Source organism: Vespa velutina, chromosome 18, assembly GCF_912470025.1.
Source record: "Vespa velutina chromosome 18, iVesVel2.1, whole genome shotgun sequence".
Lineage (NCBI taxonomy): Eukaryota > Metazoa > Arthropoda > Insecta > Hymenoptera > Vespidae > Vespa > Vespa velutina.
Genome location: NC_062205.1, coordinates 3,723,340 through 3,744,540, shown reverse-complemented (window position 1 = coordinate 3,744,540; position 21,201 = coordinate 3,723,340). Strand labels below are relative to the sequence as shown.

Below are 21,201 nucleotides of genomic sequence, written 5' to 3'. Positions count from 1 at the left end.
GACATTTTTTTTGTCGAGCGACGACACGTGCAACGAGAGTCTAGTATAGTCGAATAGTCCGTCGCTTTTACGCAAGGCATCTTTCTCGGTTGCGTGAAAAGAATAAGAAGAGAAAGAAGAAGAGAAGACTGGAATGCATTCCGCGAGCCAGCAAATATTTTATGTCCTTCGTGCTTTTCTCTTCTCCTTCATCCACCATTCTTTTCCATCTATTCATATTTGATGAGTGTCTCGTCCTCCCTTTTTTCCCGTCGACCTCTCACCCTTTACTATTCTATACCATTCTATCTTCGAGCTTCTTTCTCTCTCTTTTCAACCGCCGCCGTTACTTCAACTCGCTTCGAGCAATATCTCGACGAAATTAAATCATTTTCCCGATTAAAGGATCGTCCTATGATGGCATTAATTAAAACATAGTAGAAGGGTATTCGTTATTAAAGACCAGAATGCTCGGCGTTTCATATAACTATATCATCGAATGCTCAAATGAATCTCGGATAATAATCAATCCGTTGCTCCTGGCTTGCAAAAGCAAGTCGTTATAGTTGGAACAACTATAATAACTAAATCATGTTTATTCTCATTACGGAAGGAGCAAGAAATTCATTGCGTTTAGCTTGTCTATGTGTTTTGTGTTCAAGCCACGCATACACGCACTTTTGTTTGTACATACAAACGCAAATTCTCATACTCTCTTTCTCCTTCCCTCGCGTACAAATGTACGGCAGGTCGGTATTAAAGGATATCCATTATAACACCTAGCCACCAAGTGCGAGTGTAATATAGTACGTAGGGCTCCATGAATTTTGAGTCGTATAGTAAGCAGTATCATGGTGGTAGCTTAGTGCATATAGGCCCTTCCTAGTTCTCTCTCTCTCTCTCTCTCTCTCTCTCTTTAGTTCGCTCGGTCGCACGCTCGTTCGCTTTCCGAGACACGGAGAAAGTCGAGTTTATTGTTTCCAGCGAGATTATATCTAGCAGGATTGGACGTAGACCTTCGGCTGTTACTCCTAAACCACATTTTCATCTAGCACGATCGCAAAGATTTACTATAACGGTTTAATACTGAGAGACTTTAATGAAAGTAATCAATCGGATCAAAATTTCTACTGAAAACAAATATTCGCTTTGCAATATAATTCTATATCTTCATATTGACGTATAAAGCTGTGTTACTCTCGCCTTGAGTCTTTTCACTTTCAGCTGTAATTAAACGCGCGACGTGAAAACACGCACTCGAGAGAAAAAGAAAAAAGCTCTTCCCGTCCTCACTCGCCATCCTCGGGAGTTTCATCGTTTTGAGCAACGAAGGCAAAAAGTAATTAGAGAACGAAACGTACGATAAATTATTGTGCTAGAACGAATGAGAGTGGCAATACGAAGATAAAGTTGGGTGGGTTGAGAGGACGAAGAAGAAGGAAGATGGTAGGATGAAGAAGGAACGAGGCAACGTTATAAGAGAAAATCGGACTCGGAGGCATTAATGATGCCCTTCGGGCACGCTGCCTCTCGGAGTCGTCTTTATATAATTGTTACCATTAGCACAAATATATATCTTTTTCTATATAGAGATAGTATATGTTATAAATAAGGCAAGAAAAACAGTAGCCGCTAGTGACGTCATTGCCGTCACCAGGCAGCTCGTTATTTTTTAAGAGAGAGAGAGAGAGACAGAGAGAGAGAGAGAGAGAGAGAGAGAGAGAGAGAGAGAGAGAGATCTCTTCATGACGAACGAGTTCGTTGCAAGTCGTACCCTTTTTTTCTTATAGCATCCGGACTTGCTCCAAGGAAAGGGTATTTCTGAATAGCAAGTATGATCGATAATTCCTATTACGCGTACGTAGCAATTAAATCAATCGAACGAAAAAAAGAGAGAGCTGAAATAAAAGAGAAGAGTGGGACAATAACTTTGATCATTTTAAATATCTCCGTTCTTTTTAAAGACACGGAGAAGAAACTTCGTTCACAAAAATTGTAATTTCGCGAGAGTAGGCCATAATATGGCAATAATAATTTTGTTATAGAAAGATGCGTGAAGGAAACGAAGTTTCTTTTTTTTTTTTTTTTTTTAATAACATTGGTCGAAGCAGCTGGACCATTCTCTATAGAAAGATATTAATCCATTTTTGTCGAAAAATTATTAGTTTAAGAGATATTTTAATTTAAATACCGCTAAGGAACGATGTAGAGAGATACGATTAAAACGTTGTAATAGTAGTAGTAAGTAAATAGTAGTAGTAAGATAGTAATGATTTCTTAGTTTATTTTATGTATTATTATTCTGCGCTTACGTATAATAAATTACGAAAGGAAAATCTTTCAAATTTTCGGTCGTTCGGTTACGTACGTTAGCGACTGCTAATAGATCTTCTATTTATTATTTTAAATAAACAAAATGAAATTTATGTAATTATAATAAAAATTTTTATGATTACATTATAATTATCTTCTTATAACGAAAGAAACGAAAAAAAATTGATTTTAAAAATTATTAACAAAATCGATTTTATTATAACAATATTATTGTAATATTTAAATAAATAAAGAATAAATTATATTTGAAAACGGTCTTTGAATCAAGTCTCTACGACTTTCCGTTCCAAAGATATCGCCTTCGAAAGATTTCATTCATTATTCGTATGCTACAGCTGTTCGTAGTAATAGTAGTAGTAGTAGTAGTACGGTCGCGTAAATTCTCGGAATTTATGTAGGTCAGTGTGTCACCGAGCTAATGAATGAAATTATATAGGTCAGTGTGTCAACATAAACGTCTTTCATTTACATGGAATATCTCTGGAACTAAAAGTCATAGAGACTTGATTCAAACGCCATTTTAAAGAGCAAAATTTATTCTATTTTCCCAGCGTATTGTTAATAATTAATTAACAATTTGTTATAAACAATTTTTATAAACAAATTCTTATAAACTAAATTTCTTATTTTATCAAAAAAAAAAAAAAAAAAAAGAATAAAAGAAATGAAACGAAGCAGATCGAGATTGACTTATAAGTTTACTTAAATTCATAATTAATAAACAAATTATTTTTCTACTAGAAAAATAATTATTTATAGGCACGTCTTTCATTTACATGGGAATATCTCTGGAATTAAAAGTCATAGAGACTTGATTCAAACGCCATTTTAAAGAGCAAAATTTATTCTATTTTTCCAGCGTATTGTTAATAATTAATTAACAATTTGTTATAAACAATTTTTATAAACAAATTCTTATAAACTAAATTTCTTATTTTATCAAAAAAAAAAAAAAAAAAAGAATAAAAGAAATGAAACGAAGCAGATCGAGATTGACTTATAAGTTTACTTACATTCATAATTAATAAACAAATTATTTTTCTACTAGAGAAATAATTATTTATAGGCACGTCTTTCATTTACATGGGAATATCTCTGGAATTAAAAGTCGTAGAGACTTGAATCAGATACCATTCTAAAGGGCAAAATTTTCTCTACTTTTTCCAGCGTATTGTTAATTGTTAATTAATAATTTGTTATAAACAATTTTTTTACAAACAAATTCTCACGAACTAGAAACTCATTTTATTTTGCCAAAAAAAAGTTTAGATTGGAACTGATTTATAATATTAGAAAAATTAATAAAATTAAAAAAAAAGGGAGATAATCAAAGTGATCAAAGTTATTACTCCATCCTGCATATAATTGTACGAGATAAGGAATGTTTCCATATATTCGCCTGAAGCACGAATTTTGTAGAGGTTGTCATCGGCTTTGAGATCGGCATTGTATGCTTCGATTTCTCCTAAAGCTGATCTAATCTGTAAGCCATGCGAGAGAAAGCTCGTGGAGCAAGACGAAATTGGAATACCCTAGAGTGAAGCGAATAAAGGTAGATGGAGAGGGTGGCAAAGAAGGTGGAAGGTCGTTCTCTGCAGGGCGATGACAGTAGGTTTCGAGTCAGATTATCTTAGTCATGGCGAGAGTTGGGCGAGTTTCGTCCAGCTCAGGATAATTACGTGAGGTAGGTAGGTACATTAGCATCGGTGTATGTACCGCATGCATACATACGTGTAATTAGCAGTACGCAAGGATGTGCTTTTGCATTCACGTTTCCACGTGTAAGCACCGCACACCGCACACCGCACACGTATAAAACACGCGCAGTTAAACGAGCATCCAACGTGTCGTTGCGCTCAACCTCGTACAATCCGCGCATGATTTTCCATTTCTGTCTTGATAAGACTGTTTTCTCTGTCCCTTATGCGGAAAAAATGTTTCCCTTGGTATGGATTAAAGTGGCTTCCCTTCAAAGTATTATAATCTTTGTCTTACATCCTTGTTTGTTAACTTAAAGTATAATTATACGACGTAAAACGTAACTTTTCACATAATAAAAAGTTTTTGATTATTCGTCGATAATGTATCCGGCGTATCTCGATGTACGATCGGAAAACGAAGAACAAGTTGACGAAAGTAAAGCCGTACCAAGGGTCTATAGTAAGGGCGAGGGCGTGAAAACGAAATGCTCTTATAATCCTTGTAAATAACGCGCTTTGTATTAATTTATGGACGGCGAGCAGCCGACTAACGTCCGGGGGCGTCGTTACGATGATATACGCTTACAGGAGGGAGGGGGGATGTTATTTGGATTTCATTACGTCCTCCAACCTGGAAGAGAGAGGAAGAGGGAGAAACGAGGAGCTCCTCCTACACGTATGCTTCGCCGTCGAATCGTGTTTCCGCATTTCTGGCGATATCGAAGGGGAGAAATTGGAGCAATGCCCGTGCCACGAACGACACCCTTGCACCACACCGGACGCCTGTAAATATACATATCTATTCGTGTATTATAATATGTATATATCTAGCACACCCGCACGGGTAATAAATTTAAATCGATCACCACGATGAACGAGAAATATTCTTCGAGTTGTAAAAGCACGAATAATTTAAACGATCAATGGACGCGACGATGAATAAAATTATATTTAAAATGTAAAAATTGCGCTCTAAGAGAGACGAAAAAATGTAAACGGATAATATTTTTACGTAAGATGGAACTATCTTGTGCTTCTACGAAAACGATACTTTAAGCGATTATAAGGAGAAACGCGAGTACATTAATCATCGGTCACGTCGAAGGATATAATCTACAAGTATACGAAGTAAGTATATTAATCGATTATCACGGATTTTCATTGACCATTAAGTAATTTCAATCTACTCCTTCGATCACACTTTGACGCAACCAGAAAACGGTCTCCGTTATTAATCTTATTATTGGCGTTGGATCTTTATTTATTATTGCAAACATCTCTTCCTTGGGATGAATAATCTACCGTTTGAACGATGTGGACAAGTGAGGAAAAAAAATATAGGAAAGAACGTTCGTTTTCCTATAATCTGAGGATTAAAATTTCATAATAGCATACCGTTAAAAAAATAGTATGCGAAAGAGCCAAGAAGTTTTAAGTTATAACGTTCGGGTGGTACGATTGTAACTTTAACGTTCAATTATTTCGCGTTCGATTCAACTCGCACTCATCTCGGTTACATCCAACGTATCATGATTATAAAATAAAAATGGCTTTAATTTTTTTTTTTTCTTTTTTTTTTTATCATCATCTGTTCATTCTTTCCTTCAACATATAATTTATCAATCAACGTGTCAATAAAAACCAATAGCCACAAACGAAAGAGCAATAGACAAAATTGATTTATTTAATTTTTAGAAATAGAAATTTCAAAGATATTACGAGGAAAGATCAATTTTACTGATCTAATTAAAAATTGGTATATTAATCTACGTTCCTTGGATAAATCTTTTTAATAAAAATTATAGAACAACTCGCTGTCATACCATTTATTATACATTTTACTCGTATTAAAGTCTGCTTTTAGTCTTTTATATGTCGCAAAATAAATTTCAAAAATCTTCATTTTAAACATTTTTACATTTTTTAAATCTTCGAAATTGAATGCCCGTCACTGGAGATTTGGCATTCAATGTATTAAATATAAGAATAAAAAGGAAGATCAGAAAAATATCCACTTTAATTCTAAATTCAGCTCGTAGAAAGGTATTAAAGAAAAGAAGATCGAAAAAAAAAGAAAAAAAGAAACAGGGATGAACGTTATCTCTCGTTCTTCGAACTCTCATCGTTCTCGATGGTATCGAAGTTTACGGTTACGGTTAAGTAGAAGAGGCACAAAGATCGTATCGTTTTCCGAACGATTTGGCTAATCGAGTGGCAGTACCTTGAAAACCTACTGCAACCACAATGACGCTCGCCCGATCGATGCAGGATTCTGAAAGAGTACTGCCGTTATAAAGGTAGTCCGCAAAAAATACGGATCTATTCCATTCCCTTTCAAGATTTCGACGGACTATAACGTAGCTGGAGTTTAACACTTTAAAAAGACGTTTGTATGTCGTAGCTTAAGTCGAAACGATTACGATTCATTTTAATGAATTCCCGCACGTTTCCGAGCATTAAAAATTCATCAACCTGGTGAACTCGAATCAACGTGTCGTATACGCGCGCATACCGAGAGGAAAATTAGTCGGTAGTTTAGATTTATCGTAGGTTTGGCGACTACCCAACGACCACGTTCTTCCTTTCTTCCACAGCAATAACAGATAAATTGTCCCTCGATCGAACGACCAATCATTGGAAATCAATCAAAAGGGATGAATAAAGATATATGTACCTTGGCGATATAAAATCTTTAAAATGCCCTCGTTCGTTCCATGACTGTGAAAGTTAAACCTCTAAGATAAGTTAACTTTTTCGTATAGACCAATTCTTTGAAGCTATAACTAAGAAAGCGTTAGAACATTTTTATCATTTATCCATAATGCTCCCTACATATTCATTTCAATAAAATTTTATTTTTAATAAAAAGAAAGAAATTTTATATATTCCCGTTAACTGATGGAAAATCTAATAAATTAACATATCGGTTTTTGATTTGACAATTTATAAATACATTTCATTTTTGCGATCCGTTTTCTAATCTTATTCCTTGTTCGATATATATTTTATGTACGAGGTAGACGAACCTCGTAGAAATAAAATTCTGCCTACGCCGATTTTCCAATATTACACGAAATATTTCAAGCGGTGGCGGCGGCGGCGTCGGCGGCGGCGGCGGCGGCGGCGGCGGCGACGGCGGCGGCAGTGACGGTAGTAGTGGCACAATAGAGGCCGTAGCGTATAGAGTGCACGTGGCTCATCACTGGATTTATTATTGAAAGGTTCGAAACGATAAGAGGCAGATAGCTATTGCATGCTTACAAAGCTCGAAGAATGCCAAATGCTAGCCATTTTATTATACAAGATACATTTTTGACATTATCACGAGATACAATTCCTTCGAATTGAAATTTTTTGATTTGCTCTCTTTTCCATTTTCCATTTCTTTTTTTGCATAATACGCAAGCTCGTAAAGGCGGTCGCGTACAATGCGAGCGTTTCGCAAGGAAAATAGCGGATATCGATAGAGAGATAGAGAGGGAGATGCATTTTTATCGACGTTCTCGTCGCAAGAAAAGTTCGATAGTCCGTTTCTTTCCCTGACAATCATTTCCTCTTCTTTCAGGAGGGTATCGGCTCGCTAAAAGTGGTGCCCGGGGGGATCGAGCTAAGAGGTCAGGCCGCTATTCTAGACGCCCTCGTGGCCTCGAGCCTTAGGTCTCGAAGAGGTAAAAATTTAGTGCTCGAATCGTGGAGCAATTTTACGGCCACGGCGAGGTCGCATGATGGTCGATTGTTAGCGAAATTAACCGTGGGTAAGAAAAAATAACAATACGTTATAATTTTGAGAGAACTGAACGAGCGATTTATTTAATCGCTCGCTCTAAAAGCAAAAAGAACGTATAAGGGTTTCGATTTTGAAGAGTTTCGATGTTGTTTCAGGTGAGGATCGCGTCGACTGCATTTCGAGAAGTTTCCGAATAACCGATCCAAGAGGAGGTGTTCTTTTCTCCGCGAATAGAGAACAAGTTCTGGTAGGAGCAGACATGTTGAAGGTAACCGGTGATGGGGGTGCCGTTTTCCAGGGCAGCGTGCAGACCCCGTTAGTTAGAGGAGAATCTGGCAGAGGTCTCAGGTAAGCATAGAAGAATATTACGAATGTCATCGAAAATAAATCATTGGAAAAGACGAAGAAGAATGATAAATGTTCTCCATCTGTTTTCTCGTAGGTTGGAATCTGCGACAAGATCATTAAAGATCAGCGCACCTCAGCGGGTAGTATTGGAATCGTGGGCGAACGAGATTTCGGCATCTTGTTTGACCGACTTGAAATTACAAAGCATTCACGGTGCTATAAAGCTCGATTCCAAATCCGTCTTTCTAAAAGGTCTGAAGACAGCTGTAACGGTCCAAGGACGATCCTCGAGGGAGCAACAGCAACAACAACCAGAACAAGAGCAACAACAGCAGCAACAACAGCAGCAACCACAACAACAGCAGCAACAGCAACAACAACAACAACAACAACAGCAACAACAACAACGCTCTTCTAGATCTTCTACTCATCAAAATCAAAGAGAGACGAGCATTTATCAGCTCTGTGCCTGCGCAAACGGGAAGCTCTTTCTTGCCAGACCTGAGGGTATCTGTCAAGCGGACAAATCCGTTTGCTAATGCGCCGACGCATTGTGCAAATAAAGTTCGTAGAACCGTCTGTGCGACTTAAGATCCTCGTACGGACGACGGAAAACACACCGCGATCTACCGCAGGTGGATCAAAGGACGAGGCCTTTTTTTGGAAAACATTGCAACAGTATCAAACGAATCGAACCCGTTGAAGAAGCGATTGAATTACTCCTCGATACTCGCTCGACCTGAGATTTTCTACGTAGCGAAAAGGAGAGAGTCGCTAGGAAGTTCGATCGCTCCTTCGATTCGTTGGATTTCGATCGCACATTGTATATTACCCTTTGTAGAGTGCGTCCGCGTCGACCCACGGAGTAACTTCGCGCAAGTCGTGTGTGCCCGGTGATGCGCGGAGACTCGATCAACGACAACGACAACGACAACGACGACGACGGCGACGACGACGACGATGACGACGACGACGACGACGACGACGACGACGACGACGACGACGATGCGGATTTCCTAGGGTTCTGCGGACATCTATGTGTATGTAGCATTGTTGCTGGCGCTACCCCGCGATGTATATCTTGTATAGCAGTGAAAACGTGTAACGTGCGGTTACCGTTTAGACATCAAAAGCATCATTAAATAACAAAAGTCTACGGCTCCTCGTCTATCCGCTTTCCGTAAACCATTTAATTTCTTTTTTTTTTTTTTCTACATTTTCTTTTCTTCTTAGTTCAACTTTTTATTTCTCCTCCTTTTTCTTAGACACACTGTCTTTTATTTTCGCAAATGAGCGAACGAAGAAGTGGTCTAACATCGATTACATTGCGAGAGGTAACCTCGATCCGACAAACGATATTCTCTCCTTTAGCGACGACAAACGAATCTTTCTTCAATGCGCGATAAAACGCCTAATTCGTAATGCCAATTAGTGGTAAATCGTATAATTCAGGATTGTTTATTTTCGATCGCGTTTTGTGGTAAACCTGAAGGAAAAGAAAAAAATGTAGTTATTGTAAAAGGATCAGGATGCGATCCAGCTTGTACGCTGTACGTCGGCCATGTCCATCTATTTATGTATGTGGCAATAAAGTCGTTATTGTTACTATTATTATTAATCGTCGCGACGAGCCTCTTACTTTTCCCGTAGCTATAAGTAACGTCACAGAATCATCGTTTGCCGTCGGACAACCAGCACGTCACAATTCTACGAAATCGTAAGTAAATAGAATCATAAGAATCAGCAGCTTATTCTTTCGAATAATCATTAAAAGTCGAAATACAGAGAAATAAGTCGAGCTAAAATATAATAGCGTATAAAATAACGCGAAAGATGTCTATTCTAATAGGTATAAATTAAAAATATTATTCCCATATGATCTTCTATTATTCTCAAGTTTGATATTTTCTGAAAAGTAAGCGGCGGTATTGGTATAGACAGCGATAGATATAACAGGCATGCAATCTCGTGCATTGGTCGCTTAAGCCGTTCCAACGGGAGGATAATTTTCGTGAAATTCGAGATTAAAATTGCATCGGATACGAAGGAAGGGGAAAATAAAAGGCAAGTAAAACAATATGCGAGACAACGAGAGAAAAGGAAAGTCGTCTAAAAGTGAGTGATCTAAAAGCAAGTCTGATTGGAGATCCACCGGCGATATAGAGAGTTAATATTAGCCGATAAAAAAATTGTCAAGGGAGGAAAAATATTGGCGTGAAATTCTTTGAGCGGAAGAAATGTGCAAGTATCAGTACTTTAGTGATAAGAATGGTGTAAGAGGAGGAGGGTAAGGAGAAGGAATAAAGAAAGTAGTCTTGAAAAGGCATCGTAGCGAGCGCAGGGTTAGCCAGTAAACTTAGAGTCTTGTTGAGTTTCCGCTTGGTCAAACGATCAAACTCCTTCAGCTTTTACTCGATCTTTCGATTGTGTAGCTTTGCGCTTTAGAGAGTCGAGAAGCACGTTGAACCGATCGTATAGTCGTCTATGGACGGATAGATACAACGAAGATGAAACTCCCTTAATGTACGATCGTTTTGATTAATCCTCGAAGTGGATTCACGCGCTCGTAGACGTTTAATCCTCGTAAGGGCGTTACCGTCGCGTTTAATTCGGCGTTCCTGCTTCGACGATCGTTCTCAACCGTTCATCCCTCCATTACCATATTAAATATAAATTGTTGAAGAATGCGACGAATAAATTAGAACGTATCGTTGAACAGAACGAATTACAGGAAGGATTTATACGTATGGGTTTTAGCCTAGACATTCCCATAGATTCAAGTACCGTTGGAAAAGGGCTGGTACCTTCGGGGGTTGCGAAGAATTAGTTCGCGTTGAGTATGAGCACGATTATACGTTCGTAATATATACGCAAGCCTGTAGGGAGTTGAATGGGAATGGCGGTAAAATCGTACTGTTACCCACGGCGCTGCCTGCAGGATGCGTTCTGTGAACCATGAAATTGTTGTACGGATACGCGTGCGTTCGATAAAGCTTTAAATACGAATTAGTGGCAGTCGCCGCGGCATACGGAAGTCTTCTCTCCGCATAACAGTACGGCTTAACACAATGCAGCGCAGCGCAGCGCAGCGCGGCACACGTGTTGTCCGAAACAATGTAGACCCAATGTATGCGCTCTTCTCTCATGCTATTGGAAATCTTGTTCCTCTCTGTAATTATTATCGAATAGCGGACAAGATAGGTACGAGAAGCGTTTTAAGGATTGAATTCGTGCGCGGCGCTACCATCGACATCGGGACGCGTTAAATGTGGTCTGCCGTTAATGACGATAGTCGTGTGCTACGCTTTTACCACTATGTCGCGCGATACGCGCATAATCGAAGCGTTTTACTTTACGCATCGTCCTCGGTACGATCGGAGAAAAGAGGGAGGAAGGATGGAGGTAGATGGAGGAAGTTGCAAATAGATATTTGCCGAAGGCGGACCCGTTGCAGAAATTAAAAAGGAAGTGGTATCGATCGTGGTATTGCCGCACCATCATTGAAATTATGTAAGCTAGAAATGTAGGTTAATGCATACTCGAACCGCGTTCTTAATGCCGCCGACGCAAATTGTCGAGCTGTGTATTTTTGCGAAAATTTAAGAGCACCATCCAACGTCGATGTTTATCGTAACTCCGTAAAGAAAGCCGTCGTTGAGGTTTTTCTTCGTTTTACGAAAATGAAAAGGCAGAGAAGGTAATTCATCAATCGGTCGATCGATCCGATCCTTTGGCGAATAAATTAGCTTATCTTCGATTCTTCTCGATACCCGTGATATACATATATTATTAAGTTAAAAGTCCTATTCGCGAAGGATCATCAAGATTCTATTTTCAATATCTAGCTTTATGAAGAAAAAATCACAAAAAGCTGGGTTCGTCGGGTTGTCTATTAGAGCAAATGTCATCATTTCTTGTACGTACGAACATTTCAAACGAACGAATGAACATCAAAATACTATTTACTGTATAATCGCTTGAAAATTGTAGATCGTAGATCAAACGTATATATGAAATAGAAAACGCGCAAAAAACTTTTTAAAATGACGAATATTTTGACTTGAGTCTGGTGCGTTCGTTTAAACTGTAAATGCAAATTACGATAGGAGTATAACAGGTTGTTGTTTCGTAAAGAGAACTACGGTATGGAACGTGAGTGGATCGAGTAAACGTTGCCGCGTTAAGCATATATGTAGTAGTAGTGGTGTTGGTGACGTCGGTGATGTCGGTAGTACTCGTTGGTGAGAGCTGCGGGCGAAGAGGCAGCAGAGGTGGATCGCTTCCACGAGAGAGATCCACCGAGAGGGGATTGTCTGAGGTCGGAGTTTAGGACACTCGTGCCTCGAGGGCTCTTACTCTGATCAAAACCGCCAAATGGATAAATTACTCATCCTCTCGTCCATCTTCACTCCTGAGATTCTAAGCGAAAGGTAGAGAGAGAGAGAGAGAGAGAGAGAGAGAGAGAGAGAGAGAGAATAGAAAAAAATTTGTCGGATCTCGTTTTTTATAGGATCATGATTTCTCTTTTGAAACATTTTGAAAAAATTACTCGTCGTTAGTCGTGATTAATCCTTCTTTCTTTTTTTATTTTAATTATTAAAATATAAGAATCAATATCAATGAGAATATAAAAATACATTGATCAGTTTATAAACAATTTGACAAACATAATAAGGACGAATTATCTAGAAATATTTGATGATTTCCGTTAGGACAGAAATACCAGATAGATTCTCGAAAATGCGGGTCGAGCTAGGAATAGATATCTAAGGTCTCTAATGGAAACCTAATGAGAAAGCGAGGAATCCATCCATATTCGCTCGTCGATTACTATCACGAAGCGTTATCCTTGGGACACCTGACGCGTCTTCCTACCATCTTCCACCTAACTTTACGTACGTGTCTCCGAGTATGTGTCACATATAGAGGATCGTAGTCTTCCGAAACGGGCGGTTTCAGTTTCGGCCCAAGGAGCTGGAGTCTCTCAGAGAGTCGGTGCCGTGCGAGGGACACGGTAATGGCGGCTAAATTCCTGCAACGACCGGATGCAATTTAATGCCAGTCGTCGTGGCGCTATCATCGCTTCGCTGATGCAATATCTTTCGAGTTTCCGCCGTCTAGTTAGTGCGAAACGAGCTGTTGATAAATCTCTCTCCCCGTTCTCTCTCTCTCTCTCCCCCTCTCTCTTTCTCTTCTGCACACCGAGACATCTACTCGGCCCCACTACCACCATCAGCCGGGAGTCTCGGTATGTGGAGGCCATTTCTCCCGGCCGGAATTACATCCCCCAAATTGTAATTTTGTCGGGCACCACTCTCCTCCAGCATCCGCATTATTTCCCTCCTTCTCTTCTTCCTCCTACTCCCCTCTTCTTATTCCTCCTTTCAACTACTTACACGTCTTTTTTTTTTTTTTTCTAATACCATCTCATTTTCTATATTTCTTTCTCTATTACTTTCTTTACCCGCTTTTCTTCAACTCATTCTTTTTTCCTTCGTCATTTTCGATCTCCTTCTTAAAAAATGTTTAGAATTACCAAGGGGACCGCCGTCTTCGAAGCCACCAAGTTAACGTTAGAGAATCGAGCTCGAAGGACTAGCTCGATGCACTAAAGTAGAGAGAATCGACAAAGTTAAAGAGACCTTAATGGGAACGCGGTGAAGCGTCGATGTAGTCGTAGCAGCGAAATGAATTATTAAAATCGCTCGATAATCGTCGCCAAAGAACGCGAAGTAGTCGGAGCTTTTACTTTTACGGACGATCTCCGAGTACTTCGGATCTTTGCGAGGCAAATTGTATCGAGTTAACTCGGGAGTTTACTTCGTACAGCTCCAGCCAAGGGTTTGCTTCGAATGTTAAAAAATTAACGTTACGGAAGAGGAATCTTCGGATAGATAGAAAGAGAGAAACGTTTGAACGTACTTCTTATTTGCGTCTCCTTCATTAGTTCGAGTTCAAAGAGTTTCTTCGCTTATAAGATATTGATTTAAATCGAAAGATTCGATATAACGAAGATACATCGAAACGAAGCGATGGCGTTTCCGTCGAACCTGCCGTTGGATCTGCGCAATATCCGGCAAGGTTTTATCGGCGAACCATGGAAATTGTCGGCCGTCTTACGTTCGGCACCGTGTGAGTTCACGTAAAACTTTCTTGATAATTAATTAAATTAATTAGACTCGCGGCGGGAGTGCGAGGCATCGATGTCTCGGAAGGTTGACGGCGAAGATGCGGATAAGAAGGACGGGAGGAAAAGAGGGTTCTTCGTCGCTAACTCTTCAACGATAAGTTCGCCGATAAAGTAAGAACTTTCGGTAAAACGGAATACGCTTCACTATCAATCATTATCTTCCACCATCTTCCTTCCCCTCAGGATCATAGTTATCTTCTCTGTGAGAATGTTACCCGAAGCAATCCTCAATGGAAATAAACACACGTTCGAACGTACGAAGCGACGTATGCCTAATGACTACGTGTTGTATTCTTTTTTTCTACACAGCGTATATACTTTCATGATTCATAGCTAAAGGACGTTTTTAGAGTTTATGCTCGTTTAGTAAATACTAATAGAAAGAAGAATCATCAGTCAATATTGAATCCATAAACCAATTCCGTTCAAGGCGATTTTCTGTTTATCGATAATAATGGAAATTATTATCTAAAAGAAAAAAAAAAAAAAAAAAAAGGAAGAAGAAAAAGAGATCGAAGGAAGATATTCCGTGGAAAATTGATTTGTTATAAGTCGACATCGCAATCTTTCGTAGAAATATACTCGCAGCACGCCACTGAATTACAGTTGTTCTGACATTCGGATAATTTCTTTTATCAAGAACGTCACGCGCGAAAGCGTTAGCTTCGTCGGAAGATCGATGAACGAGAAGGACGAATGATAGAGGGAGAAAACAAGATTGACCCTGAGGCCGTACGAACGTTAACGCCGTTATTAGTACCGTGACTGTAGCGGCTGAAAGGAAGAGGGAGACGGATGGAAAGATAGACTGACAGATAGAGGGACACCTAGTGAGTGAGAGAAAGAAAGAGATGGTATGTGTGCGCGCGCGCGCCCGTCTGTGTGTGTGTGTGTGTGTGTGTGTGTGCGTGTGTCTGTGACCATGGACGGGAGAAAGCCACTCACTGAAATCGAGTTCCATCGTGCTCAATCAATCAAACGGAGGCAAATCGAGACGGTAAATGGAGAAAAGAGGGCGGAAGAACAAAGGAAAAAGAAAGTTGGCGCGAAAACGGAGAGAGCCACGGCGGAAAGCTAGCGAATCGATGTATATAGGAGAATGCGGCGAAGTAAAAGCATGTACGAAGGAGAGAGAGCGAGAGAGAGCGAGAGAGAGAAAGAGAGAGAGAAAGAGAGAGAAGAGTAAGAGAAAGAGCAGAGAGACGTCACAAATCAAAGACGTGGTGACAGTTAATTCATAACTCGCAACCCCATGGCACTTTCCAGTCCCATTCTCTCCTGCTCTCTCTTTCTATCTCTTTCTCTCATTCTACTACGCGCGGCCACCCTCATCCCCGTTTCAATCTGGGCGCTCATGGGAGTTGCGTACAACATATGCACTTTCACGTTGGAACCACCCCCCATATTTCGTATTGCCACTCGAGAGATGAGCGTATTGTTGTACTTTTGTTTCTCCTCGTTCCTTCCCCTTGTCCTCCTCTTCCTCCACCTCTTGGATCCTTTTTTACTATCCTTTTGCGTATCTAGCGCGTTACGAGCGCCACAAGGGAATTATTGCGACGGGGATAACGTGATTCGAAGGAGGAAAAACGAAAAAGAATTGAAGTAACGACAGAAAGGAATAAGAAAAATGTTCTAAATCGATATTCTCAATCGTGAAAACACGTAGAAAAGCTGGAATCCATCTTTGTTTCTCATCGTTTCCTTCTCACTTTCCTCGCGATAATCATTTCTCAATTCCGGTAATCAAGCTAATGAGGGAGCTAGGCGAACAGCACCAGCGATGCTCGATTGCCGGTGCTTTAAAGGGCCTAATCGATGCCTGATAGGGTAACATTATTACCTAACGCTAGCTCTACGGATCGTGCCATTATCTCGCAGCTAGCTACTATTACACAGCCACCTACTACCTTTCCATTTCTGGATTATGTCGCTGAAACACGCCATCTTGTTTCCTTCCTCGAGTTATATTCTGCTCGATGCACGAGACAGTTGGTCAAATTTTGAACATTTTTAACATCTACTCGTGCGTTTTTATACACGACTAGGTAAAACGTGTAACAATCTTCGCAAAGTATTTCATAAAATTTTTCTATGAGATTATCTACCTATCAAAAGATACATACCATCTTGTTCGATCAAATTAACACGGTGCGTCGTCATTTTATTCTCTCTCTCTCTCTCTCTCTCTCTCTCTCTTAGGACTATTACGAAACTTAATCTGGCAAAGCGTTTTCAATCATTCCAAGGCGAACTGGAAAACGAAGGAAATTCGCGTTTCCTTCTACGTCGGCGGTAGAATTGTCTTTCCATTTCGAAGTGTGAAAACTCGACTCGTTCCTTGCGACCGCCCATTTAATCACTTTGTCCGTTTATTCAGAGAAAACTTCTCGAATTCAACTTCTTGATTATTGTTACAAACGTCTTCGATAGATGCGACCCGTAGATGTTGATAATTATAAATGGAAAGAGAGAGAGAGAGAGAGAGAGAGAGAGAGAGAGAGAGAAAGAAAAAGAAAACAAGAGAATGTACAAACTCGAAACGTTCAACAATCTTGAAAACGTAGTGATGTAACGAGTGACTGAAAAATATCGGGCATTTGTTTGATTCTTTCTTCTATTTCTCTTTTATCCTTTTACTGGAACAGCAATATGAAAAAAAATAAAACAGAAAGAAAGAGAGAGAGAGAGAGAGGGGGGGGAGGAAGGGAGATAGAGAGAGAAACAGAACGAAACGAATATTCTCTTGGACAAGAATTTCCCCAACAAAGCCAGGAACGATTCCCAAGAGAAACATCCTCCCCCCGTTTCAATCCGCTTCACGAACGACGAGATCGAATGCTAATTCCTTTAGGCGCATCGAGGCCGGAAATTTGAACGGGATTAGGTCCGATCTACTCGTTCTGCACTTACGCCTCTTTCTCGAAAATGTCCTGACACAAGCAACAAAAACTCGCCACAATTCTAGCCTATCTGACGAGAATTGGCTATCTTTCTGTTCTTTCAATTTTCCGTTTGTAATTTGATAATGTCAATTACATCATTCGGGAAGTTGTGTCAATGAAATCGACGTAATGCGTTTTTCCGACCGCTTTCTTTTTCCTCGTAGAAATTTAAATTCTTCTTTCCAGAAAAGTATTCTTTTTGGAATGTAATATTAGTCGAATATCGTCGCGATGACAACATGGGGAGAAAAGAGGATGAATCTTGGAAACGCACGTGCCGCGGATTGCAGTCGAAGATTTAGCAGGTCCGAAGAGAGAAAGAGAGAGAGAGAGAGAGAGAGCCAGGGGGAGCTTCTAAGAGATTTCAGACAAAAACCATCGCGGAAACACGTGTTTTACCCTTTTCTGTCTGTGTCCTCGAACGAGGGAGTATGAGAAAGCGAGTGAGAGAGAAAGAGAGACAGAATCGAAACGAAGAGAGACAAAGACAAACGGAGCTTTACCTAATGGTCCGGATCACACACCACAGATCATTGCATACTTGTTGGATTTGATCTTTCCACTAGAACCTCTTCGACCTTCTCTGCTTGCATCCCTTTAACCTCGAACTCTCTCTCTCTCTCTCTCTCTCTCTCTCTCTCCTGCTCTCTTACTTTCTCTCTTACTCTCGCTTTACCATTTTCTCTCTTCTACCAGCAGCATAGGAATTCTAACGTAGCCTGACGATTTGAATAATCATTATATGCGCAAGCGTACCTCGCAAACGAATTGGTTATCGGAGGATCGTGAGCCTGCGAAGGGCCTCTCCCGACACCATCGTTGTTCCCACTGCTACTGCTACGACTCTGTAGGATCAGCAACGGCGGGAATGGCAGGTGGAATAGAAAGTACTCGGAATACAAACGTCCTATTAAGTGGCAGGCCCGAGGACGGTCAACGATAAGAGAATTATGCGCGGAGAATTAATTCGCCGTATCCACCGTTCCCCCTTCAACTCCCTCCCACCCGACCACCCTTTTCAAACCCACCCACCATTTATAAAACCGTCGAATCGGGAAGAGTAGGTACCATTTTACCCTTCTGGAATATTCCGATTTCTTTGCTCGCTTAAGAGAACGTGTCGACGCGTCGACCTTACCTATTACATCGACTGTAAAAATTTACTCTAGATTACTACCCCATTCACGAACAATGAATTTACACTCGTCGTTACCTTATATCGTTCAAACATCACATTTGATAACGTTCAGAGCGATTCGTAATTACGAATTTTTTATCGAGACCGCACAATTCCATCTTGAAGTTTTTTCACTTTTTTCTTTTTTTCTTTTTGAAATAACCCAATGAGCACGAAGATTTTGACGCATGACGTAAATGGTAAATATAAGCTTTAATCGATCCGTTGATCGATTCATTTCGTTAAAAAACAGAAGAGAGGATGATAAAAGATGACGAAACCGGTTTCCGATGAGCCTTTCGGAACGTTTTATTTATCCCCATCTCATCCTTCTTCTTCTTCCTTAAAGAATGGGATACCATCGCGAAGAAATAATTCAGGATAAGGGATGATCCAAGTCGGAAATGAGAAAGTATCGCGCTGGGCTTTACTCGAAAGGCCATCCGCGGAAACGTATATTTGGATCTGCTTCCATTATTAATACACAAGGAAAAGGGGATGAAAGATATTTTCTCTTTCTCTCTCTCTCTCTCTCTCCCTCTCTTTCCCTCGCTTTCGTTCTCTCTGTCTCTCAGTTCCATGCTTGCGAGCGCGTATCGTTTCTGACGAAATGTTTTGCTCTCGTTTTCCAAAGAGTCTACACCGTCATCGAGGTAAGCTTCTTAAAGGCTTTCACTCCAAGCGGCGTCGACGTCGCTGCTGCCGCCCAGTCCACACTACTTCCCCTTGAAAATTGTTACTTCCATCCTAGCTGGTTCAGCTTCCTTTTAATCGTTACGACCATATCCTTCCTCAAAGAATTCTCATCGTTGGATGATAAAAGCATCAGCCACGAATTTTCCCGTAAAAGAGAAAAAACACATTTTCCAGTAAGTTTTTCACGTACAATGAAATAATAATGAAAAAAAAAAAAAAAAAAAAAAAAAAAAAAAAAGAAAAAAAAAGGAAAGAACATACGAAATTAACATAGAAATAAATAAGACGCGAGATACGATGGCGCCGAATTCATTGCAACTAAATGAGAGGAGAAAATGATTGGTGCCGTTAATACTCTCGTAAAAAGGAAAGACTCGACTCTTGCGTTATTTACCACGACAAAGAAATGTCTGACGAAAAATTCTCTTTGTGTGGTGATTACCATGAACCGGGATGAAAAGAGGCGAATAAAACATCAATGGAGTCATTCTCGTTGTCGTCGTCGTCGTCCAAGCCGAGCGAGCTTTTTTAAAAATCGGCAAATACGTAGGGAAAGTCATAAACATATGTATATAAATGAATGGAAAGCTAGGATATTTATAATACACCTACGTATTTAGTAGGTACGTGGTTAATACATAGATATTGATGCCCTCGTTTGAACGAAGAGACGAAGTTACATACCAAACGGCAGATTCCTGTCGATTGCCGTGGATTTTCGATTACCGCGATAGAAGATAAGAGCGCGAAGCGAATGGAGTTTGGCCGGATTCGGGTGAATTCGCGGCAGAGGCTATTTGCGGTCGGCGGCGAACGACTCGCTCCTCGTTTCACGGTTAAATTGCTGTTCCGCGACTGGCAGCTCGTCAGCGATTCGACCTCCGACGGAGTCTCGTTTCGTTATTATATTTTAACGAACCAAATACGATATCGTCGCTCGTTCACTCGATCGAAAACGCCCCGTGTTCCTCACTTCTTTTTTCCTCTTTTCCAGAGAGATAGAAAGAGAGAGAGAGAGAGAGAGAGAAATCAATCTGGGAGGACCATGTTTTTTCGTCAACTTGTTAGCCACGATTCGTTCGCTTATTTTTTTTCTTTCTCTCCCTCTTTCTCTCTTTTCCCTTTTTTTTTCTTTCAAAAATGTGAGATTGGAATTGGACATCTATTTTTTACTAAAAATTCAATGAAAGAGAAGAAAAGATAGTGACGTTCCCGATTGAATCATCTTACTTTTCGATCGAAGCGTATCGCGTTCCCTTTGAAAGCTGAAGCCAATCTCTTGCAAACGCTACGCGCTTTCTTCCGCCTTTTCTCTCTCTCTCTCTCTCTCTCTCTCTCTCTCTCTCTCACGTACTGCGTCGGTAAAAGTATTCATAAAAATTCTTGCGCGCCATCCACACGAAGCCCTTCGTTCTTTCTTCACTCGCTTTTCCCGCGTTGAAAAACGCGGCCCGTTTTCTCCGGCTTTTTTTATTTTCCAACGTATCGTTGACGGCCATAAGTCAACTCCAGAAGCATCGAGCGAGAAAGAGAGAAGGGTAGAAGGGGCTGGGAGAATTTAATAACCATTGGGGGAGGAAGAGCTCTCGGGTGTAAGACATGGATGTAATCTTGGTGGGTAACTCATACGTTAAGAAGCCAAGGACACATTCCGGCGCCGCTAACAAACGCCAGGATCTTCCGTTACCCCCCTCCACATCCTTCCTCGTTCGCTCCAAAGTAGTTCGTTGGTGCCGAGGAGGAAGAAGAGAAGGAGGAGGCCGCGACATAATTCTAATTTTATTGCCGAGCCAAGATGCAGCCTCTTCCCTCCCTCCTTCTATCGTACTCGTGCGAGCGCGTGCCTCAGTCCTTCGCAGAAGGGCTGGCTTTCAACCGAATTTATGAGCAATTTTTCTTATTAATTTTCATAACTTCGACATGTGAGCCCCATAGCACAAATGCGACGAAGCATCCCTTACGTAGATACGCTTTAATATCTATCGAGTTTCGAAAAGAATAGTCGTTGAAAAATTTCTCGCCTTTCTTCCTTAGAATGACATTGCAGTTGTTCCTTTGATGCAGTAATATCGTAGGACGAAAACACATAGGTACTTTTCGAATTG

The 21,201-nt window shown here is 40.3% G+C and overlaps 2 protein-coding genes across 6 annotated transcripts in view; one reads left to right on the top strand and one right to left on the bottom strand.

The window, feature by feature from the left end:
• Positions 1-9,707, top strand: part of LOC124955350 (zeta-sarcoglycan) — a 133,928-nt gene extending 124,221 nt beyond the window's left edge. For all 3 annotated transcript variants that reach the window (XM_047509663.1, XM_047509662.1, XM_047509664.1), the window contains 3 exons: positions 7,579-7,768; positions 7,896-8,088; positions 8,183-9,707. In XM_047509663.1, coding sequence (XP_047365619.1) covers positions 7,579-7,768; positions 7,896-8,088; positions 8,183-8,627 — 828 coding nt within the window. In that variant the 3' untranslated portion in view covers positions 8,628-9,707. The remainder of the gene's footprint in view (positions 1-7,578; positions 7,769-7,895; positions 8,089-8,182) is intronic.
• Positions 1-21,201, bottom strand: part of LOC124955349 (protein Cep78 homolog) — a 66,386-nt gene that overhangs the window by 34,274 nt on the left and 10,911 nt on the right. The gene's annotated exons all lie outside the window — the stretch shown is intronic.